Raw genomic sequence first — 23,907 nt, 5'->3', positions numbered from 1 at the left:
CTACCATTTCATGTAAATTAAAAAAACTTATGAGAACGGGAAAATGTGCGCAGCCTGGAAACAAATATCAAGGACGGCCACACTTAACCCTTGTGAATTGATGGTCTAAGCAATAACATGGCTACACGTATGTGGCTTAGACAAGACCGAGAAGCATTGTGCACGTATTGTGGTGGTCACACGACATGCACGCAAGGCATGATGGGAGTCGTGCCTTCCTGCTGTCCGTTAGCACACACGCATTTAAACCGCGTCGTTATTTATAGAGGCCGCACAGTTCTAGAAACACCAAATTAACTGTGAAACCAATTCCACTGTCGGTACTGCCTGGATCCAGACACAGGAACCTAGAGAGTTACCGGCGTCACCGTCATGAACCCTCTACGCCATCCCACGCACCTTGGAGCTGGTGAAGAGGAGCTGCAGCTGGGGCTCCATGGTGATAGCTGACGCCGCGGTGGCCGGCGCCGTTGACATCACCTCCGGGTTGAGCAGCTCCAGCCAGTCGATGAAGAGCCCCGCGGGAGACAGCTCCACGCTGGGCCTGGCAGAGCGGGGCGCCGGCACGCCTCCCATTACGAACCAGCCAGCACGCGCGACGACCTAGCGTCGTTGATATCCGTTTTTTTAAGCGATAACGCGAGTACATTATTGGTTTGGCGCAAACACAGAAATCTCCAATCGGGGGTAATGAAGGTTTTAAAAGGTTGGGTTCAGCACAGAGCAGGACCCGTCAACTTGAATAACGATCCAAGTACGCACAAACTTGTGTGTGTCGGGCATGATGCTGGCCACCCACCCCCTCGTGTGACAGGTTCTCGCTCACAGCACTTGCTCCAACTGTCTGTTAAGGCTATACGGGGGATCTTTGTCCTTGTGTGCTCGTGTGTTAGAACGAGCCAAAGGGGAGCGACGCTCGCAGAAACGGCCCTGTGTTTGTGCGTGCGCGTGCCCCCACCTCTCCGATCTCTCCCGCTTGACCTGTGACCTCTGCACCTCGAGCAGGAGCAGCCGAGTTAGTGCGGCGGCGCAGGCCTCCCCGCCGGCGCCACCGGCCCCGCCGATGCCCGTCGTAGCCACCCCTCCGACGGCACGCCGGACAAACTCCTCCAGGTAGGGAGAGCTCGTGCTCACGAGGCGGAAGCACACTGCGGACGCACGGAGCTGTTATTGGGCGAGCGTCTCGGCACGGTGAGCAAAGCACAGCGCCCAGTTACCCCGTCACAATGCCTGGGGGGGGGGGGGGGCTTAGAGGAAGACGCGACGGCGGCCGGGATGAGAGCATCACTGCTCGTGATGAACAAACTTCTGAGTGCGACAGAAGTGGCAATTGCCGAGCTCCCGAGGTCTCTTGGAGATGCACACCGAGGTGACGGTAGACACGAGTTCGATGATACGTTGATTATAAAACAAGAAAAATCGTGCACATGTACGGGATTCTATAACGCTTTCCAACATGGGTTTGTCCTCTGATGTATTGAATTAGTGATCACTTCAGAGGATCCAAAAATTATTTACGATTGATCCGAGATCATGACGTCACAATGATGTGCTTAACTTATTTATCCCTCGTGCACACCGCATCGCGATGAATATGTTACACATTCCGCCCGGGCCCAACTCGCTCGCTCCGTCTGCTCCCTCCGTACCGTCCTGGAAGAGCCGTGGCTCCCAGGCGGCGCGGGGCGAGGCCGCGAGGGCCTGCACCGCCGCCTTGCCGCGGCGCGCCAGCACCGCCGCGTCCCGGCCGTACTGGGCGGCTTCCAGCAGCTGGGCCATCGCCACCGCAGCTGGGGACGCGACACACGCGCTTGTGAGCGACGGCATCGCAGACGCACGCCCACCGACGGTAACACAGAGGTGCGAGCAGGAGAAGCGTGGCGTGGTGCGGCGATGCGTGGCGATGCGTGGCGATGGGTGGCGATGGGTGGCGATGGGTGGCGATGGGTGGCGATGCGTGGCGATGGGTGGCGATGCGTGGCGATGGTGGCGGACGCGTGGCGTGTGGTGCTGCGAGCCGTACGCTGTGCGGGCGTGCCGTCCTGCTCGATGTGAGCGAGGTACGACGCAATCAGCGAGTGGAGGGGCCCCTCCTGCCGAGCGCCGGTCTCCGCGTGCAGCTGCAGCAGCACGTCCGCGAAGAGGGCGCTCGCCACACCGTCCCCGCTCTCCTTCTGCAGGGCCGGGCCAACCCTCGTCACCACCACCACAACCACAACGCCTTCTGGCCACAACCCACCTGGCCAGTGTCTACTCAACGCAGACCCGGCCTGCCTGTCCAATCTATGCAACAGGCAGTGCCCACTCAACCATCTCCGCGACACCACTTAGAGCGTGTGTTTACCCACATTGCATATACAACTAGAAATAGTTATATTATCGTAATTGTTATTTTTAGTAATATTGCATCACCATCATAACTCTAGTCACTCTTGGTTCTACGGTAATAATTATTACCGACATAGAAAAGATTCCCCATAGAGTCTGTCCCGACTTTTGGGGCAAGCGCAGTTAGCGAACATCTTTAATTTTGTAGTCGCTCGCCAACGCCGCACCAGGTGCTCATCCGAGGCCAAGTCAACCTTGGGAGGGGGCCCAGATAATTGCCACTGGTATTGGCCATGAGCAGGAATTGAACTCGGGTCGCCGAGTTCATAGCGTACGCTAACCGCGGCATCACGGCTCCCCACACGCACGCACAGAGAGCGCACGCACAGAGAGCGCACGCACGGAGAGCGCACGTACGGAGAGCGCACGCGTGTTGCCCGGGCGGGACAGCGCACCTGGAAGCGGCGCAGGTAGCGCAGGATCTGGCACGCGGGGCTGTGCAGGCGGAACACGGCTCCGACAAACGCTGCACGGTGCTGCGACGCCAGAATCCTCTGCAGGGCCTGCAGGACGCGCAAGCACACGCCGCCGCCACCGCCAGCGCCTCCACTGCTAGCGGCACCACCGGCGGTCGCGGGACCCGCCCCGCCGGTCCTTCTCGACGAGTTTGCCGCTGCCGACGCCGTGGCCGCCTCCTGGGCTAACGACCTCTGCAGAGCGAGTGAGAGTTGCCGTGCAGCAGGGTCTCCGAGGCCCGGCTCGCACCGCGGTGGGAAGATCTGTGTGTGCGGGGTGTGCGTGTGTGCATGCGCAGGGTGTGTGTGTGCGTGGGGTGTGTGTAGGGTGTGTGTGGTGTGTGTGTGCGGGGTGTGTGCGGGGTGTGCGCGGGGTGTGCGTGTGTGTGCGTGCGGGGTGTGTGTGGGGTGGGTGTGTGTAGGGTGTGTGTGGGGTGGGTGTGTGTAGGGTGTGTGTGGTGTGTGCAGGGTGTGTGTGCAGGGAGACACGGAGGAGGAACGCGTGGTTACAGTCACAAATAAAGATAAGCTAAAAAAAGTTAAATAAATGTTTGGCTTGTCTTTATCATCTTGTTTGTGCGCGGTCTCATTTGTACAATTATTTTCACCCCATTAACCTAAATTAGCAAATCATTCATAAAAATCGCAAATTATATATATGACCAAAAGCACGATTCTGTACGTGTATTGCAAGTAAAATAATTGAAGTTGATGGCTCGATACAAACCTACTTTATAGCATGTGCCGAGATATTAAATACCTCCCCGGGTATGTAGGTCGTGGGTTCGATCCCGACCACAATGCATGTATATTTGGAGTGTGCATGTTCTCCCCGTGGTCGCGTGGATATTTCTCCGGGTCCTCCGGTTTTTCCCTCCATATTTTTAGAATCATCACGCGTTTAGAGTATTTGGCTGCTATAAATTTCCACACAAGTCCCTTCGTTGAGCTATCATGTGGCCAGGTCGCTTCTGAAAAAAAGCTGAAAATCTTAGTGTGCCGCCTTACCTGGTAAATAAAAACGTTTTTAGTTTAGTTTAAAGCCGAAAACCGATTGGTGGCAACGGAACGTTTCACCCGCAGCTGTAATTCCCCCCCACTCCGAGCGGCGTGACAGGCCCTGCCAGGCGGGCGTGAGGCGGGCACCTGTAGGAGCACGGCGGTCACGTCCTCGTCTGCGTCGATGAAGAGGGGCCGGTGGGAGGAGGGCTGCACCGCGTCGGCACGAGCGGACGAGGGCCCTGTCCCAGGTTTCTTCATGTCCAGCGCGTCTACAGTGCAGCGGCCACAGGAGAGGTTACGTACGTACGCATGCTGCACTTCTTTCGTGCCGTAGCATCGCCCACAGCGGTCATCGGAGGTGCGGGGGAAGGACAAACTATCACACAAAAATCAGCGACGAAAAAATTTGTTTTCAATCGAGGTTTAAGCGCGATTTCATAATATCGGAAGAGCGTTCCAGACGGCTGCAACATAGCACATCCGAAAGCACGCGATGCAGTGACCGTCATGTGTTGTCTGTGTTGTCTATGAACCCGGCAAGCAGAGTTCGATTCTCGCTCAGGGCCACCAGCAATGACTAGCAAAAAAGTTAGAGGGGGGGTGTGTCTGCCGCTGCTCTATCGGACGGCGACGCGGGTGCGAGAGCTCCCAGAGGGCGAGCGGTCTCACCCGTCTGCGGCAGGGGGGCGGCCGCCAGGATGCTGTGGAAGGCGAAGCCGCCCGTGGCGCCGCGCTCGTGCTGCACGTCCACCAGCTGCGCCATGTAGTCTGCGCCACGACCACACGCGCCGCCGCACGCACGCACGCACTCGTTGCACTAGACGCTCGTTTAGATTTATTTTCCGTCTAACCAGGCGAGAACTCAAAGAAACGAGGGATAGTCCCATTCGCGAGAGTGACCTGGCTCAGCAAAAATGACAAAATCCAAAAGCGACGAAGCAAATAGAAGCATAAAAGACCAGTCACTGATGTCGTGATGGGAATGGCCCACAGAAGACAACATCACAGAACTACATCTGAGATCCTTTCCCATGACCTCTCATTCATGCGAGAGGCGCTGCACTTTACTATGTGCCCTGCGAGAGAAATGATTTTTGCATGCGAGTCAAACCACATTTTTTGTTAAAGAGTTAACCTAATTAAGTGAAAAAACTAAATCTAATAATTGTTTTTTTTCACGCGTTATCCTTGGCGACCAGGCTGAGACAGTGAGCTCAGGACTCGAGATCCAAGTTTAATCGCGGTTGGCTGCCCGCATTCAAAAGCCAGGATCCCGAGCGATGGTGGTGGAGCTCAGTGCTCTGACCAATTGTAAAAACTAAAACGATAAGAATTAAAACATTTGCCAAGAATGTCAAAATTGTCACGAATCAGGGTTGAGTCAACTCAATCATCCGCTGCATTCGTCTTGTTCGTCCGTTCCTTGATCCCGAAGGGAACATTTGCTTGCCACGATTTGTATAAATCGTTAAACGATCAAATTCATCGGGGGCGTAGGAATCTATTAAAGAATCGCAAATCGATAACAAGCCTAGCTCCTCGTATCTGGAATTGGCAATAGTTTTACGGGCATCCGTGGACTCCCTTGTTGCCCCGTCAACCATGGGGTCCACATTCACAGAGGTCGCGATCGGAGGGAGCCGCGCGCCCACACCCTCCTCTACTCACTCTTGTCCATGATATTGTGCTCCAGCGTGTAGGGGTCAGAGGTGACCGCCTGGTCCAGGTGGTGCAGCAGCTTGCTCATGCTGCACACGGGGATGCCAAACGACTGCACAAACAGGATCAGCTGCTGTACCTCGAGCTCCTGCAGGGCTGTGGGGCACGCAAACACAAACACGCATACTAGTTTGAACAAACACACACAATGCACAACACACACACGCAAACACCTTTGCACATACACAGACACGAAGAATCCCCCTTATGAACTAATAACCTGTCGGGGCAAGTGCTGTTAGCGAGCAAGTATTAAGGCCAGCATTATAGACAGATAGAACTACAGATTACATTAAAAAAGAGACTAAAATCAATCAACATGTGAGCCTGGGACAGTCGACTTGAGACATGCATCTTGCAGGAGCTGTTAGTTATTTTGTATTTTCAATATTTAAGACACGTGTGTATATATATATATTTGTTATCTCTTACCAGCGTCGACCAATCGCGAGACCTCCGAGCGAATCATTCGCAGCTTCAGCCAATCGGGGAGCAGCAGCGCCTCCTCGGACGTGTCGACCAGGAAGGCGGTGGGCAGCGGCTGGCGGTCCGAGAACCACACGTCCAGCAGGTACGCAAAGTCGCCGTTACCTGCGAGCCGCACGCAGAACAACAACAACAACAGCCTGAAGCGAGTACCTGGTGCGGTGTTATAAACATCACCTTACTGGGGAAGACGCAGGGCAGTCCGGCCATACCAACCCCCTCACGTGCAGTGTTGGCCTTCGTAGGTGTTCACGAAAAACTTGTATTTGATCAGGTAAGGCCCACTGAGCTATATAGCTCTTTTTCAGAAGCGACCTGGCCACAAATGATAGCTCAACGAAGTGGCTTATATGGCTTATTATCGTGTGGAAATGTGGGGGGAAAAACCGGAGGACCCAGAGAAAAATCCACACGAACATGGGGAGAGAGACACGCAAACTCCAAATATACAGGCATCCATCCGGGTCCGGATCGAACCCACGACCTCCTGTATACCAGGCGAGGCAGTTAACATCTCGCCGCCGTGGCGCCCTAACAGCACTCGCCCCAACAACCTGTAAGGCTACACGGGGGATCTTTGTCCGTCTCTTGTGCGTGTGTGTGCGCGTACCGTCGAGCGGGCCCAGCGTGAGCAGGATGACCAACGCGTGCACCACCAGGATGTGCATGGTGGCCGTCTCTCCCGACGCCCAGCGGATGAAGATTTGATCCTGGGACTCGGACTGCAGGACGGATACAACACGAGCAGATGCGCGCGCTCGTACCGCGGGGCAAGCAGACACCTCGCGGCCCATCGATCGATTTAAATAGATGATTCTCAAGCTCAAGATAAGTGCATCGAAATGCAAACATTCAATTATATGGTTTTCCCATACTGGACATTTGTGAAAAAGAGTTGCAGAGCTTATCGGATTCCTCCAGTCGAAAGAAAGATTCTGATATACAGATTGTATACGTTCACGCCAATGAGTAACTGGCGCGGTGTCTATACACCAGCCACTTGGGGGGGGCAAGCCCAACAGGAGCGGTGCTGGCCACACCACCCCCTCGTGTGCCGTGCCGGGCCCTCCATCGGTGCGACTCGCTAACGGCACTTGCCACAACCGTCCGTACAGGTTGCCGGAGCAGATCGCCGTTTCCGCTTGCGTGCGTGCGCACGTACGTACCCACGAGTACGTCTCCTCCTCCTTGGTGCGCACCACGCAGCGCATGTAGGTGCTGAAGACGAAGAGCAGCGCGGAGAGGACGGACTCGGCCTGCGTGGAGCGCGTCCGCTCGAAGAACAGGTGGTTCACGATGGTCGTCCGCTCCACGATCAGGTGCGACACGTCCTGGCGACAAGCAAGTGCACGTGCAGACGCGCGAGTCCACCAGACGAAGATAGAGACGACATACACCGGCATACAGATCACACGCACATTTATACACACCTCGGATTAGCCCCGTTGGCTATGTACGGCGCCAAAGAAGTTCCACATACATACAATATACACACACACAGAAACAAAAAGAATGTACGTGCAGGCATACACACCAATAAACAGATTACACACGCACACACTGACACAGAACGTTTAAACCACACTACAAGAATGAATTCACGCAAAAGCTTCCTGTGAGAACGCCACCGTGAGCGACTCCCTCACCAGCATCAGGCTGTTGTGCATCTGCTGGTCGTCCAGAGGGAGGTGCTGCGACAGGTACAGCAGGTAGGCGCTCACTGCGTCCGGGTCGGTCTCCACGTGGATGGCCTGGCGGTTTGAGCGACAACACGGCAAACAAGAGGCGGATTGGGGGGGGGCATGAACGCGTGAGAGAGAAGCCGGCTTCCCGTTCGGATTTTTGAATCCACCTTCCTCCTCGAGGACTCCAAACTCTGGTTTTGTTATCGTGTGACGAACACCTCCACAGCTGTAATGTACGCATAGAGAACTTCTTTCGCACCGTACGTAGCCATGCGTGCTTTTCGGGTGGGCATGAGAGAAAGAGCACCACAGAGCATGGATGAGAAGCAACTCCAGGCTTTCTCAATAGCACAGCTTAATTTTTCCAATCTTGTCCTCAATTGTTCTGTATATTGTCCACAACAGCGGTGCCCCAACCTTTCTGGACCAGCAGACCACTGAGTTCCAAAGCAACGTCGGCCCCTAGTGAAAAACTACGGAACACTGCAATCATGGGTGAAACGTAGTGCACTTCCTGGCGCAAAAAACGATTTATATTATTTTCCTATGGGAGTAATACGTTCAGGAGCTAAATGCCAATGTCGAGGTCTGCTGGCCAAGACGAGAGGGGCTTCAGGACAGAGTTCGTGTAGTTTTGCCGTCCCTCCTGTTATGGCGTTTTAGCGTTGCCTTAAACGCAAGGAATACGGCTCTCGCCTGGGCGGAATGATGTTGTTTAATTTGAACGCCGAAAGTAGTGGCGGTTCGATTCGCTTTGCGGTCACACGAGCACTCACCTGCATGAGCGCGTGCAGCGTCATGGCGTTCACGCTGCGGAAGAGGGGCAGCTGGGGCAGGTCGCGCAGGAGCCAGCGGAACGCGGGCAGCAGCAGCAGCTGGGCGGGGAGGCCCGCGTCGCTGCCCCGCGAGTCCTCGCCCGACGCCGGCGTCACGTCCGCGTCCTCGCCCACGCTGGAGCGCTCCGTCTCCGTGCCCAGGACGATCGCCAGGCCCTGCGATCCGACGCGGAGCGGCCAACCGCGCCAAACAACGACCACGCGCTTGGTCACGCACACTCCACTTTGGGATTTCCAACGTCTGTCATCCCAAGTTCGATTGTATGCACGTATGGTATGCTGAAGTTCTATTGCACCGTACGTAGTCAACCGTGCCAATCGGAGGTGTGATTGCTGCTCGTGAAAGTGGCCAGTCTCAACGCAAGAAACGCTTTAACCGTCATCTATTACTTTACCAGCATTACGGTTTGTGGAATTTAAGGTTTCTGGGGCCGGTGAGCTAATAATAAAAATAAGAAAGCAGGGCTGGCGAGCGGTACGGTCTAGGCGGCCGAGTGTTCACGGGTGAACCGGTGTTCAGGTGCGGCCGGCAGCGTCTTGCCTTGATGGCGAGGTGGCGCGCGGCCGCTTGCTGCGAGCTCAGGCGGCGCAGGAAGTAGTCCAGCACCTCGGTGGTGGTGTGCTCGGCGGCACGGGGCCCCTGCAGCAGCTCCCGCAGGCGCGACAGCAGCTGCTTCTGCTTGCGCCGTTTCTGCAGCGGAGAGAGTGGGGGGGGGCAGGGTCAGAGGGCACGCGCGAGCGCGAGGACTTGGCTGTGGCATTCGTGGGAAAAAAAACATTTTGAGAAATAACCGGGGCCAAATAAACCGGCGATTGAAGGTCGTTGGTTCGATCCAGACCCTGACGTCTGCTGTATATTTGGAATTTGCGTGTCTCTCTCTTCCGGACCTCCACATTTAGAATCAACATCATGCGTTTAGAGTATTTGGCTGCTAAGCATTTCCACATGATAAGCCACTTCGTTGAACTATCATTTGTGGCCAGGTCGCTTATGAAAAAAGAGCTACATGGCCCAGTGGGCCTTACCTGGTAAAATAAAAAAACAAAACGGCAATTGTCAGAACGCACCAATGCCAGCGAGGGCGATCAAAGGCCCACGCGGGGGTGGGGGGTGGGGGGTGGGGGGTGGGTACCAACCAGCGCACGCTTTGCCCGCCGCTCCTTGCTCTCGCTGCCCTCGGCCGCGGCGCTGCCAGCCTTCCCCGAGTCGTCGTCATCCGCCGAGGAGCCGCTCGACTGCGCCGCGTCGTGCAGCAGGAACTCGCAGAGGCACTGCACGGGCAGGATGTCCAGGGAGCCCTCGCTCGACTCCACCAGCTCCGCCAGCCACGGCATCGACTGCGACGAGCCCTGCTGCTCACGCGCGCACAGGCCACGGGGCCGGGCCGGCCCCAAAGTGTCGTCAGCGACCGGCGATTGTGGTGGTGGCAAATGCGGTAGCGTAACGGTTAGTGCGTTGCGCTACGAAGCCAGCGACCCGAGTTCGATTCCTGCTCAAGGCCAACACCGGTGACGGTTATCCGAATCGGTCCTGGGTCGACTCAGCCTCAAATGAGCACCTGGTGCGATGTGTAAAGATCGCCACGGTCGGCCGCCTTCGTCTCCCGAGTGGCGATGTTTACACACAACACCAGATACTAATTTGAGGCCGAGTCGACCTGGAGGAGGCCCAGTTCAAAGATACGCCACTGTTATTGATTATGAGCGGGAATCGAACTCGGGTCGCTGGGTTCATAGCGCACGCAGGCACGCACACACACACTCACTCACCTGTCTCTGGATGATGCTGAGTAGGAAGTCAGGGCTGCGACTGCAACAGAGCAGCTGGCCAAGTTTGAGGTTCTGGTTGAGGCCCTTGAGTTGCTCCACCACGCTGGCCGGAGGTCTCCGCGCCACGCCGCTGTCGCGCACACACACGGTCAGCGCCCGTTCAGCGTCCCCCGCACACAGAGGCAACGGCTCGCTGGGTATCAACGCAGTGCACCAGGTGCCCAACCTAGGCCAAGTCAACCTAGTCAACGGTTAGCATATTATAATTAGAGCAGAGCTATATCATTATTCAAGTAAACGATTACTCTGGTGATTATCGGTTTCATTACGCAACTAATCGGGGACCACACACAAAGAATTGGAAAAAAGTCTCAAAAATAGTTTCACACCTCCGATTAGCACGGTTGACTACGTACGGTGCGACAGAAGTTCAACGCACATACATACACACATACCTCTGTTCTCACACACGCACACACGCACACACGCAATACAGGCACACGGCCAAGCTCCCGGGGTGGGGCGGTTGAGAGGATTGCCCACCCACCGGGGGTCAAACGTCATGAGCTGGGGCAGCAGCAGGCTGTTGGCCTGCGTGATCGTCTGCTTGGTGGAGGCGGCTGCCAGGTGGCTCTCGAACTGCAGGATGTCCTGCCGCTCCACCTGCGCCATCTGCAGCTCGCGCGCCGTCAGCTCGGCCCGCGACTCCTCGTCCCCCACGGTGCACGGCGGGAACGCGTAGTTACTGCGGCGGGAGAGAGCGCGCGAGCGTGAGCGCGCAAAAAACGCTCGCCTCCCGTGCACGCGTCCAGATCTGCTCGCGGCGAGACGCTCCAACTTGCCGTGCGCCATCGTATCTTGTAGTGTGGCTTGGAATGTTACATTGCTGCTAATTAAAGATATGTATGTTGGAAAGTGTTACACAGAATCCATGTATTTTCATGTTTTTGATTTCCATGTTGTCTTTTGGGTTGTGTCTTCCTTTGATTAACTAATTAAAAGGGCAACTGGTTGTGTTTGGCAGAAGGGTGAAGAAGAGTCTTACTTGGTCATAGCCATTTCCATCATCATCTTCAGCGTGGGGTAATCCTCCCAGGCCACCTGGCCTGCACGGAGACACACACACACCGCAGATGCTTGGGAACAGCCCAGAAGTAAACACAAAGATCCCCCCCGTAGCCTACACAGACTATTGGTGCAAGCGGTGGCGTTAGCGAGCACTTATGAAGGTCTGCACGGCGCACAAGGGGGTGGGAGGGTGTGGCCAAACACCAAGCAGAGACACCGTTGTTGTCTGCCCACGCGATCCCACCAGGTACACGGATAACTGACCAAGTGGCTCAACGCTGGAGCGAGCCGCTCGCAATAACACAGAAGTAAAAGTTCACGTTGAGATTTTTTTCCACTCGCAAATCATCTCAGGAGGGCGAACGAAATGAGTACCACTTTTTTGGGGAAGTCAACATTGGTAGTTCTACGAATCGATTTGCTCCCGCCATAGGAATGTGGAATATCCACCACTGACTCAGGACTCTAAGCAGGAGATGAGCGCCATCTCAAGGCACATTTGAGCAGGAGATCACTTCAAGGCCGAGTCCACGCACCCACAACCACCGTCACGCATCGCAAAGGGGGTTGGGAAAGCGTCCCGCACCGATGTTCTGTGGGTTGAAGGCCATGACGACCAGCAGCAAGAGCCACGCTTTCCAGTAGAGGTTGGAGATGGCCAGGGTGGGGGGGGTGTACCTGCAGCACACAACAAGAACGATGTACAGCGTTGGTAGCGTCACCTACTCGACAGATACAGGGAATGCTCGTGCCAAGGAGAGAGCCAGGGAGCATCAGTACAGAGATACCACCACAGGCCCAGTAAAGTCTGGACAGGTCACATGACCGCTAGTGGTGGCTATGCACACCTGTGATACAACGCTTTAGAGGCAAGGTTTGTTGGATCCCGCAGAGATTTGCGAGACTCCCAAACCCGCCACGCTGCGAGGTAGCCAGGTGATGGCAGTACAGAAAATGGGTTGTAAAGGCCCATGTGCGGACCATTCGGGAGATCATCTTTTCCTCTGGAGTAGCCGCATTTTCTTCAGCTACTCCGGGGTTCCTGCCGCACAAAGCAACATGTATCTTAACGGATTAAGCCAAACATCTCGATGTAGGACTCTCTTGCAAAAACAAACAGTCCTGCAATTTCACCGGATAAATCAACTCTTACTATATAGATCAAGGGAAGCCGATCAGACGGTGGGGGTGGGGTGGGGGGGGTGGCCACGGCGCGAGCGAGCAGGCGGACACGCGTGACTGTACCCAGCGGGCAGGTGGATGTTCTCGGGGTAGTGGTAGGTGGCCAGGTTGAGCACCGCCTCCAGCAGCTGGATCCTGTCGACGCGCAGCACGTCCATGTCTGCGTGGGGACACGGCGCCAACGCAGGGGGTCAACGCGGCGGGGGGGCGCCGACGAGGCAGGGGACTGGCGCGCGGCGCTTGACGTACGCGCGGCGTTCGCGTGTGCCCGTGCGTTACGCGTGCCGCTCGCGCGTGCTCTTGCGTACGTACGTGCGCAGGGAGGAGCGCCCTCGGCCTGCACGCCGGCGGCGCGCTTAACGAGGTGGTCGGCGAGCTCCATCGCGTCGGCGGGGCCTAGGGGCAGGTCGCGCGACAGCCCCATCACCAGGATGCGCATCAGCGTGTCCTCCAGCAGCGGCACCTCCGAGCAGAGCCGCAGGAAGAAGCTGCGGCGGCGGAGAGAGAGGGCCGCGGTCATAGTTTGTCGTTTTGTGGAGAAAGGACGCCGAGAAAAAGGAAATGGAAGGAAAGCTGGAAAAGTGCACGAGGAAGAGTGGAGAGGTGCACAATAGGAATTACAGAGATGGGAAGAAGAACACACGGCTCAGGGATGAAACACAAATCAGAGATGGGAAATTGACAAATTGCCAGAAGAACCCTTCTAGCGACATGTCAATGTCCGACCTCAGATTGACGGTTGGTGGACAAGACTGGAGGGAGACTGGCAGCCACAGGCAAGATTTGTGCCTGACGTGAGAGCCGCCACGGAGATGGAACAATGATGCCAGTTCACGTGCAGGAACAGATGGATTGTGGCATCGCAGTACTACGAGTGATGAAGTGATGAAGACAGTGGAGAGAGTCCTTCAAACAGCAGGAGATATCCAATGGTTGACAATGAAGACAATATGTATTTAAATGTATATGAGTGAAACAGGGCAGATAAGTTCACGTGCAAAAGATGAATTGAACAATCGTACGACTGTGAGGAATGGCAACAGCAAGGGGAGCCCTTCACACAGCAGCGGATCAACAATGGCTCATGATCATGACGTTTTCGTGGCAACGGCAGAACAAGATGGCGGTGGTGACAGGACGTCACACGTGACCAGGGAACTCACTTCCTGTCTCCCTCGGGGGGCCAGTTGTCCCACTTGTAGTAGGTCTCGGGCTGTTCGGTGAATAGCACTTTGTACAGGCTGCACACACACACACGCACCCACGCGAGCGCACACAGCAGGTCGAGACACACAAGAGGACAGTCCATTCCGCATTGCTGCCGTGAGAATTGGTAGGCGAGTGACCGGTTTAACCAACGTGCGTTGCTGCACAGAAACAACACTAAAAGAAGACCGGCTGTGGAAGGTGATGTGGATTTCTTTCCCCACGAGGCCTCAATGCTTCTTTGAACACGGCGAGGCAAACGTAAGGAACCATCGCGATTTCAGGACCTCGATATTTGGCGTTGTAAATAAGAGTCAAGTGCACCAAGCATCAATGTGGACTGTTCGAGCTTCCTTGAAATTAGGGAATGCTTAAGCATCCTGTGTGAAACGAATCGAGATGAATGTCCTCGTAAATGGTTCCCAGTTGGAGCATCTGATGTACTTTAGCGTAGAGGCACATGGCTCCAACATTTTTTTGCACGCTGTACATGGCCATGGGCGTGCATTAAGCTTGAGAAATGGAGTGGGTGAGCGGGTGAGCGGTGAGTGACGGTGCACATGCTCACCAGTGCACGTAGTCCTTGGCGGGCAGCTTGAACATGGCGGGCACAATAGTGTGGAGCCACCACACGGCATCTCGCTGTATCGCTGCGATCTGCCTCTGGAAGGCCCTCAGCTGATCCAGGTCTGAATTAACAAACGCACACACGAACGAATGCACATATAAAGGGCTGTGAGAGTCACTCGGCAATCTAACGCCGGACTGGTCCGTACGACCGCCTGCGCCTGAACGATCGACGCATGCCACGAAGAACTCACGTTTCTTCTCGCCTTTGTCCCAAGCGAGGCCAGCTTCCTTCACCTGCCCCGTAATGCCCAGCATCATAGCCAGGGTTAGCAGATCCGTCGTCTGGATTACGAACCGGTCCTGAGCACAAAAGCACGACACGGGTGCAGTTAAACAAGTGATATCCTTGTGTTGCCAACACCACCACCACAACACCCGGCTGCGTGCCGCTTACTAACCGCGTGACGACCGCATCTCACGCTAACCGGATGCTTTGCTACAATCTTTTTTCGACAATGTACAGTGTGAAATGCGGCTGACTGCTGCAGTTGATGGCGCAAGCAACTCACAATCTTAAGTTTGCGAGTTTAAATCCTGACGGAGAGTCCCGATCAGCCCTTTAGAACACGTATGTATGTGTGCTGAACATCGATTCTGATCTTTAATTACGCAGTTCTCAACCCGTAAAAGCCTTGTAGGGAGGGAGGCAGGTTGCGGCATGGATAACGTGCAGGAGATATATCAAAAGTACGCGACAAAACACCCCAACAACCAACACGAAACAATTGTCTTGCTTAACACCAAGTTGCCAAGAGGCGTGGACATGTGATCCCTCTGCCCTGTGGCCCAATCGCGACACGGCACACAGTCTCGTGTCCCACGTCCCGTCGCGCTGGCTGCACACACAAACCTTGTGGTCGAGGTCCTGGAACTGCGTCTCCTTGCGCTCCTGCATGAGGCCCAGACAGAAGGCCTGGAAGTTCATCTCGTGCTTGGTCTGCTTGACGATCTCGCGCAGCAGCAGCCGAGAAGCGCGCAGGTAGTCCTCCTTGTTGACGAGCAAGTCCTGGAACACCATGGCCAGGTACTAGAGGGCGGTCGGAAAGCACCAGCACAGGCGTGCGCTCACGGTTAGGCCATCGTCATCAAAACCGTTACAGTGAAATGAATTGGGCCTTCACGGCCAAGGCACCTCTCGCACCTCCCGCAACTCCGATTACGGTGCTAAAATAGTTCAATAGACATGCATACAAGGCGATGACGTTACACGCATCCCCGCGACGTCATCGTGCGGCTACACAGACGATGTCGCCACCGCCGCCGATTAAAAGCTTCCCGAGGACAAACGCTAGTTCCGAAAGCGATTCCGGAATCCCGCACTCGCACGCCGCCCCGTTTGTTCTCGTCCGCGTGCGTGTGGCCGGCGCCGTCGCTCCGCGTGCCCGGGGTTCTCACCTTGGGTGCGCCGTCGGGCGCGTGCTGCATCACGGTGTAGAGCACCTGCATGTTGTTGGGGTTGCGCATGTTGGACAGCTCGTTGAAGAGCAGGAACTTGACGAGCGTGCCCAGGTTGTCCTTGTGCGCGTTCAACAGCTCCCTAAAAGAAACACACACACACACATTAGTTGATTACAGTTTTCTGCAGCTGTAAACCACGGACAGAGTGAGTATTATTTAAGGGTAATTGTATGAAGGTCGATCTAAAAATATGCTCAAGCCAACTTAGGAGACATTTAACATCGATTTCAGTTTGTGCAATATTATTCGATTTCTCATCTGATTGATTAATAACCGATTACGGGTTCCATTACTCAACTGGGTAACACGTAATTAATTAGTGTGCCGCTGGTTCTCCAGGGATGTGGGGGGTGCTGTATTAATCAACTATATAGACTCATCGACCCATCTCTATTCTTTGGGTCTTTCGGCAAAGTCGCGTAGATGGGTTCAAAGAAAATAAAAATTCGTTCGTCATCAGGAAGATGACGAACGCTTGTGTTGCGATCGAAACGTCGTAGATTTTTTTATTTTAGTTATTTTCTTTGAACCTATCTACGTGACTGTACCGAAAAACCCAAAGAATATGAATTCCTGCAGTCGCGGAAGCTTTAAGTCAAGACCCATCTCTAGTTTAGCCGACTCACATCGACCAATTGATATCTGCGGGGCGATCGAGCAAGCGATGAGCCAGGTAAGTTGCTCACTTGATGCACAGCATGTAGTGGTTGAGCAGAGGCTTGGGCTTGAGTCGGATCTTGATGAGGTTGGAGATGACCTCAACGTCGTCGCTGCTGTGCGTGTTGCAGTTGGTGCACACGGACATGAGCAGCTCCTGCGCCGGCCTCGTCAGCTGCAACGAGAACATGACGGAGCTGACGATCGTCAACGTCCCCGTTCGCCACTTTCCTCGCCAAACACACCGCCCCCCTCCCCCACCAGCCCCCTTCTTCTGTCACCATCGCAACTGCTATCGGAAGCACCGTCACTTTCCCGGATGGCAACACATGCTGGTCATTTGTGACTTTGGCTGATTTGGGATGATTTGAGATGATTTGGGCCGATTTGGGCCTTGACAGTGGCACGCAGATTTGGACATTTGTGCACAAGCACGGATTACGTAACTCGATCCAATTGGCGACCCCATGCAGCATCAGCAAGTGTGACGCCCGCTATGCCACCCAGCCCACTCAGCCCGCAGACGGGAAGCCTCCCTCCCATCGCTCACCTTGGGGTTCTGGAGCCAGATCTCCAGCTTCTGCACGGCGAGCAGGCGTGCTTGGCAGTAGCCGCACGTGGCGGCCAGCAGGCGCAGCAGGTTGCGCGATACGCTGTCCATGGGCTGCCGGCGGTTGAGCTGCTCGCGCAGCATCTCCACCACGTACTCCTCCACGCTCTCGCCCAGGTCCTCGTAGCTACGAGGAAATAGTTGCGCGTTAACGCGTTGGACGAGCGCACACGCGCACGCAAATGACGAGCAATCGACGAGAGAGCGGTAGCCAGACGTCCGCGTGCTTAAAACTACACCGCACGCACAACTGCATTCAACCAATCACACAAATGCATGATCAGACACGAATAGCAAATGAACGCAAAGATCTCCCTATAGCCGTGCAGACTGTTGAGACAAGTACTGTGGGCAGACAACCTCATGTCTGGCTGTCTTTGTCTCCCCAGTGCTGATGTTTATACACTGCACCAGGTACTCATTTGATGCTAAGTCAACCTCGGGGAGGCTCAGGACCATTTGTGACTTACTGGTTGTGAGCTGGAATCAACTCCGGTTGCTTATTTCGTAGCGCAGTGCACTAACCACTGTGCCAACACTCCCCACACCCAACCACACACACACAGAAGAACAAGACATCCACACAATAACCCACGGGTGCATGTTCATGGTTACAAGCCTTGGCAATGTAGGGTTAGGACTAGGTGTTGGGTATTGAGACTACGACGCAGGTTCAGTGGTCAGGGATGTTTGTAGCAAGTGGTGGGGTTCGAGGTTAGATGTGATTTATAATTATGTAGGCTTATTGGTAAAAGTTAGCGGTTATATATATATATATAAAAAAGTTATGGTTTCAGTGTCATACTTATGCCCAAATCACCCAGAATGCCCCTGATCTCATCAGATCTTGGAAGCTAAGCATGCTTCGGCCTGGCCGGTGCTTGGATGGGTGACCACGATGCACGCCACATCGTCGTAGGCGGCTGTGGATCTGTGCCAATTCGTGGTGGTCAGCAGAGGGCAGTGCGGTACCATCCTCCACTCGACTGCAAATCTAAACTCGCCCATGTTCAAGGCCATTTATCCCTGCAGCGGAGTGACCCAAGTTGCTGTACACATCCACACACTGTAGGCGAGTTACACAGTTCAAGCGAGTGATACAGGGGTCCGTGGGCCATGCGCTCACAGGCTGTGGCCAAAGCGAGAATCACCGGTTCATGGTCTGCGCAGTCTCCTCGTCCGACGAAGTTTTGTCCTCGGCAATGAGGAGGTCCGGGGGCTCCTGGTTCTTGTCTTCTTCCTCCCCGGCCAGGTGGGGACTGGCACCTGCTCATCAATCAAACGACGATGAACAACATCGATTAGACTTCAATTACACGGTGTTCATCCATCACGACCATCAGCGATAAGCGCCGGGGCCTGGAACTCATGAACAGCAGCAAGCGAGTCAATGAAATTGTCCCAATGCGGACCGTCTCTTGTGCTGTATTGTTTTCAGTTGTCTCATTTGTAAAGTTTGTTAACACTATTTAGCCTTAAAATGTAAAATTATCATAACACAAATCTTAATTCGACTCTCACACGTGCGATCGACTTATAAGACCAGTTTTATTCACGTAGAAAAATACGATTGGGACTCAAGCCTCTTCCTCAGTAGGGTCCTGCAAGGGGAAATTTGGTCAATTCCTTTAGAAGGTAACGCTGCCCTCCCCCACTGCCACATCTCTCACTGCCCCCACCACCTTGACTGTGACTTAGACTAGAGAGTCCCAACTTCCCTGGACCAGTGGGACCAGTCAACCCTCAACAAATTTTCACGCAAAACACCGTATTTTGCAACAACAAACAAACCCCGTATCTGCAACGGTTCAGCAGACCATTTCCCACGGCTCATGACCAGCGGTTCACGTCCTGTGGTCCACGGACCCCCCCCGGTGGTCGGGGGGGAGTCCACAGAAAAGAAAAACCATAACATCCTCACCAAGGAAAGAAATGTTCAAACAACTAAAGTAGTCGCACGTGATGGTCCACGAAATGTTTGGAGATTGAAAAGGGGTCCGCACACTCGAAAAAGACACCACCGGGCAAAAGTAAACCCAGCAGACACAAAACCACGTGGCACAAGACCGTGAAGGACGAGCTGGTGGCAGTGATCATCCTCTCTTTGGGCGAAGCTCAACATGTCGCCAAGGACGGGAAGAAGTGGAGGGAACTCACTGCGGCATTACGTCCCACAGGGGATGAAGAGGATTAACTAACACTTGAAAAGGTTGGGAACCGCTGTTCCAAACCAAGCAGTGAGAGTCTCACTACCACCACCACCACCACCACGCTCCCCCACCCGTGTTGACCGTGTGCCAGAGTGGCCACTGCGGAGAGGGCCTCACCGGCGCTTGCGTCGCTGCCGCTCGGGCGCGCCCCCTCCGCGGGCAGCATGAGGCAGCGCGGGGGCGACTTGGTGCCAAACGCCGTCTGGATGTTCTCCACAAACGCCTTGCAGTGGACGTTATCCACCCAGATGCGCTCGCCCAGCGAGTCCTCGATGTACACCTGGCGTGCCGCGGGGCGACAGGAACGAGGTCGGCGTCCGGGTTAAGGGAGGACGGGAGTCAAGGAGGGCGTGAACTAGTTCGTCAAGGTCATGAAAACTCTTTCCGACACGCGTTTGTTCTTCGACGTACTCAGTTAGCGGTGCGTGCTAGCTGGACTAAAAATTCCATTCCAATCGTGCTCCGTATCATATTATCGTCTCGTTTTCATCACCAATTCCATTGCTCAACCCCGCTCGGCTTACCTTGACGAAGAGCTCCGGCCAGTTCTCGTCCTCCTCGTAGGCGGCCATGAGCAGGTTGCAGGCCAGCACGGACACAAGGGGGTTCCCCTTGGCCTTGATCGTCACGGTCGGGTCTCTCCTGAGCAGGCTGCACAGGGCCTGCACACACAACCACCGTTCACTTCGTCAGAACATGTGATATTGGTCATGGTCTTAGTCCTAGGCGACCACAACCAGTAAAATACTTGGCACGTCCTAGTTTGTGGATTTTACTTGGCAATCCTCTAAGTCTTGTCGACTAAAGTAATAAAAACTGTTGTCCGTTTTTTGTTATTACAAGTTGCCGTGAGGGGTGCACAAATCCCACCTGGCTAGATTTCATCCTGTCCATCATTAAGCTGGGCGTCATCTGGTCCAACCCATATGAGACTAGGCTCGAAGGAAAGCTGTCTCGGGTGTGGACCAATCAACTTCAAGGACAGTGCACATTATCAGAGTTATGTCTTTTGTTTGTATTTATGACTGCAGGTATTGCGGTCTATGCAAACATGACTCCTTGCAAAAAGGTGTCAGTTTTGTTGCCAGATAGAAGGGTAAAGAACCAATTATCATATTTTTACTGGCAAATGAGGTCCCCATAGTGGAGATATTTTCTCGTTATAGCCAATTACCAATTTTTTGGTCGTCCTCAGTGCAATGCTGTCTCCAATAACCTGACTAAATTATCTCGATTCTGCGTCTTAATTCACAATCGTCAATGTCGTCCCACCAGAGCCCATCAAGCATTTGTCTTTTTGTGGCTTAGTCGTCGTCACCATCGTGCTTGAAGGAATCTTGTCCAATCGGTCATCGTCGACTCAAACTTTTCGGGGGCTCGCGCCCTAACCCCAACGACTTTTTCACACCATGCCGACTACTATGCGGCCGCCCCCCCCCCCCCCCGCCCCCTCAAGGGCACCCCCTGGGCACTCTCTCACCTCGATGACGCCCTGCGTGGCGAACACGTTGGGTTTGACCTTGGCAAGGTGCATCAGGGTGAGGAAGAGCGTGGGATCTGGCCGCGCGCGGTTCGCCTTCAGTTGCTTGACGGCGCCGCACAGGAGCCCGTCCACACGGTCGTCGTTCCCCTCATTCTCCGCCGCTTCGATGGCGTCCAGCAGCGCGCTCGGCGGGACTGCGCACAAACACGTGCAGGCAAAGGCAAGCACGCGCACACACACAGACACACGTGCAGACCCCGCAAACGCATGCAAACGGACGTTAACACACGCACGCGCAAGCGTACGCGCCATCAGTCTAAATGTTACACAAGCGTATCGTTTCCATGAATCTGAAATAATCGGTTCTTCGACCCGTGTGCGTCGCACGCGATCGAATCGCGACAACTCATCGAACAGCGGGGCGGCGAATCTTTACATCCCCAGTATCAGCCGATGCTCCCGCTTCACCTTCAATGGGCACCACCGACGGCTCTCGGATGGACGGCGAGATGGTCCTCCTCTCGGCGTCCGCAGCGTCCGCCAGGCGGCCCAGGGCGCTCAGGGCCCCGCCGCTACCGCTGAGGCTTCCGAGCTTGGGCCTCTTGCCCAGGCTGGCGCCGGAGGTCGAGCTGGACGGCGCATCGCGCTTGCGCTCCCCGCCTAGCACCAAGCCGGCCCCCACCAATGAGGAGCTCACACTGGGTAAAGGGCCACCGCTGCCGGATTTGTGCAGGGTCGGCACGGACTTCGAGTCGATCGACTGCACCTTGCTGCCCAGGGCGATGAAGTCGCCGGGAGGTGGGTGAGCTGTTGGGTGTGGAGACACGTGGGGGCACTGCGTGTTAGGTGACCGATTGTGTGAACTTTTGATATGCATCTGCGTTTGTCAACGCCTCTCCGTCACCAGCCTCATTGATCATCGACGACCATCATCCTGTCTAGAGATATGTGCTGCCCAAGCTCATTTTAGTTTTTTTAAGAAATAGCTTACAAGCAGTATATACTTAAACAAGCAAAACTTGGCACGCTTTGGGTGTCACCGGCAGAAGCAAGTTTGTTGGGTTGCCAGATGTTACTGACAAGAGCTGCGATGGGGCCAGTTTACCGCAAAAAAAATCAGAGTAGACACACTTGTCACACACTATTATGGAATATTATTGGCAATTAGTTGTTTATTCCAGTGGGATGGCTGCCGTGGGGTAATTGTTGCACGCCGGATTTGTAATCCACACGTGGTCGGTTCCACTCCACGTCCCAATGCGGCAGTGGGAACAATGAGAGCAAGTTTCTTAGATCACTGTCCACACGGCAATACAAATACGTAGGCTACGGCGCATTTGGCCGTTCAGAGGGTCGCGTGCGGTAGAGTAAAGTGTGGGTCGTCTCCTATAGAGCCAAGTGGAAGCGCCAGCAGTGTTATGCCGGCAAGCAATTGCAGGGCTGTAACCTTTTCACATTACCGGACTGTATAGATGAAAAACTGTCAATTCACTGCTGGATGAAGGATTTCCCACGCCGATAAATCATCGGGGTGCTTTCATCATACTTTTAGGTTTTTTTCGGTAAAGTCACGAAGGGAAAAATAAATAATAAAATGATAGAAATAATAGTAGAAATAAAATATAAATCACGTTATTTTATTTCTATTATTATTTATATCATTTTATTATTTAGTTTTATTATTTACCTATGTGACTTTACCGAAAAAAACCCTAAGAGTATGAATCCTTGCATTTACGAAAGCTTCAAATCTAGAATTCCCCATACTTCACCATCCTGCTCAGCGAGGGTCCAAAGACCCAGTATCGGTTCGAACGTCTCAATGCACCGATGCTGAACCCTCGACGAGGTGACCTGCTTATTAGCGCAGTCCCATCACCATCGCGACGCCCGCTTACACCGTAGGGACGTGGAAACCGATCACTAAAGAGCCAAAAGTGTCATTTGGATAAAAAAAAACTGCATCCCAGTGGCGACTTGGATGCGGCTTTAAGATATTGACAAACGTCAATCGCTCTGCTCCAAGCATGGGCGGTGGCGCAGCGATTAGCTCATTGTGCCGTGAGCCCGCATCGCTCGCTCTGGCCTGCGTTGTGAAGGGCAATCGCTCGAAACGTCGCCGACTGCATTTGTGTTTCTCTTCACGGCAGTGTTGATTTTGTTTTCTCCTCCCCACGAAATTGGCGACGCCTGTGCAATGCCCGGCCGCGGCTAACATCAGTGGCGAGCGGTGCGGTGGCGTTTGACCCAAAACGACTCTCTCGCTCTCTCTCCAGCAGTGGATAGACCAAGGACCGTGCGTGATCGTTACGAGCACCCAGTCTCAGCGAAGAGTCGAGGCCCAGGCCTGGCCTACCCGAGGGTTTGCTGGGACGCCGAGTGGGCCCCGTCTTCTGCCGGTTCATGGCCGACCGAGCCGCCCCCCTCCTCCTCTCCCCGTTTGTCCGCTCCTCTCTCCTACACCCCTCCACGTCCTCCTCCTCCTCCTCAGCCTTCTTCTTGGTCGTCGCAACAGCAGCAGCAGCCGGCGGCGGCGGCCTCCGATTGAGCTCTTCGGCCGACGGATCGCGGGCCCGAAGTTGACCGCAGCCGCCACCACCACCACCTACGCCTCCCCTACCAACATGGCCGCCGGCACGTCGCCCCACGTGCTGCTGTGACGTCACGCGGCGCGGGCCGTACTGCGGGGACGTCATGTTTGTTGCGTTCTCTCTCACACACACCGCTCGCTCGCTCGCCGCCCTCCCCCCACTCCTCCTCACCACTCACCACCACCACCACCACGCACTGCCACCGGGGGTTGGGGGGAGGGTGCCGCGCGTGTGGCTCGCCCGGGGGCTTCGCGTGCTGCGGCCGGGCCGGCGGGGAGGCCGTCTCGCGCTACGGCGCGCGGGTTTTTTTAATATATACCTGGCGCCGGTGACGTCACCCCGCCACGTGAGGCTGTCGGTGACGTCAGGCCGCCGATTGGCGTTGCGGGGGCGGCGATGACGTCAACTCGCAGACATTTGGCGGGTGACGTCGCCGTCCTGCGGCATCGACGAGTGACGTCACGTGTGTGC

At 54.9% G+C, this 23,907-nt stretch overlaps 1 protein-coding gene across 1 annotated transcript in view; it reads right to left on the bottom strand.

Annotated features, from left to right (window-relative positions):
* Positions 1–23,572, bottom strand: part of INTS1 (integrator complex subunit 1) — a 33,040-nt gene extending 9,468 nt beyond the window's left edge. Inside the window, exons 1-34 of the mRNA XM_061548848.1 lie at positions 23,202–23,572; positions 21,314–21,652; positions 20,843–21,039; positions 19,887–20,024; positions 19,480–19,642; positions 18,304–18,418; positions 17,093–17,279; positions 16,572–16,717; positions 15,823–15,964; positions 15,278–15,454; positions 14,619–14,727; positions 14,366–14,486; positions 13,755–13,832; positions 12,904–13,079; positions 12,655–12,751; positions 11,996–12,087; positions 11,387–11,447; positions 10,889–11,086; positions 10,342–10,471; positions 9,709–9,924; positions 9,113–9,262; positions 8,512–8,727; positions 7,697–7,801; positions 7,217–7,381; positions 6,661–6,772; positions 5,997–6,155; positions 5,514–5,660; positions 4,515–4,613; positions 3,990–4,114; positions 2,784–3,107; positions 2,024–2,174; positions 1,650–1,790; positions 959–1,148; positions 400–544 (exon numbers count right to left, since the gene is read on the bottom strand). Coding sequence (XP_061404832.1) covers positions 400–544; positions 959–1,148; positions 1,650–1,790; positions 2,024–2,174; positions 2,784–3,107; positions 3,990–4,114; positions 4,515–4,613; positions 5,514–5,660; positions 5,997–6,155; positions 6,661–6,772; positions 7,217–7,381; positions 7,697–7,801; positions 8,512–8,727; positions 9,113–9,262; positions 9,709–9,924; positions 10,342–10,471; positions 10,889–11,086; positions 11,387–11,447; positions 11,996–12,087; positions 12,655–12,751; positions 12,904–13,079; positions 13,755–13,832; positions 14,366–14,486; positions 14,619–14,727; positions 15,278–15,454; positions 15,823–15,964; positions 16,572–16,717; positions 17,093–17,279; positions 18,304–18,418; positions 19,480–19,642; positions 19,887–20,024; positions 20,843–21,039; positions 21,314–21,652; positions 23,202–23,541 — 5,451 coding nt within the window. The 5' untranslated portion in view covers positions 23,542–23,572. The remainder of the gene's footprint in view (positions 1–399; positions 545–958; positions 1,149–1,649; positions 1,791–2,023; positions 2,175–2,783; positions 3,108–3,989; positions 4,115–4,514; positions 4,614–5,513; positions 5,661–5,996; positions 6,156–6,660; positions 6,773–7,216; positions 7,382–7,696; positions 7,802–8,511; positions 8,728–9,112; positions 9,263–9,708; positions 9,925–10,341; positions 10,472–10,888; positions 11,087–11,386; positions 11,448–11,995; positions 12,088–12,654; positions 12,752–12,903; positions 13,080–13,754; positions 13,833–14,365; positions 14,487–14,618; positions 14,728–15,277; positions 15,455–15,822; positions 15,965–16,571; positions 16,718–17,092; positions 17,280–18,303; positions 18,419–19,479; positions 19,643–19,886; positions 20,025–20,842; positions 21,040–21,313; positions 21,653–23,201) is intronic.
* Between the last annotated feature and the right edge of the window lie 335 nt (positions 23,573–23,907).

The sequence above is a fragment of the Lethenteron reissneri genome, chromosome 10 (genome assembly GCF_015708825.2).
Source record: "Lethenteron reissneri isolate LAM-NWPU_2019-01 chromosome 10, ASM1570882v1, whole genome shotgun sequence".
In the NCBI taxonomy this organism is placed as follows: Eukaryota; Metazoa; Chordata; class Hyperoartia; order Petromyzontiformes; family Petromyzontidae; genus Lethenteron; species Lethenteron reissneri.
This window is presented reverse-complemented; position numbering and strand designations above follow the sequence as displayed.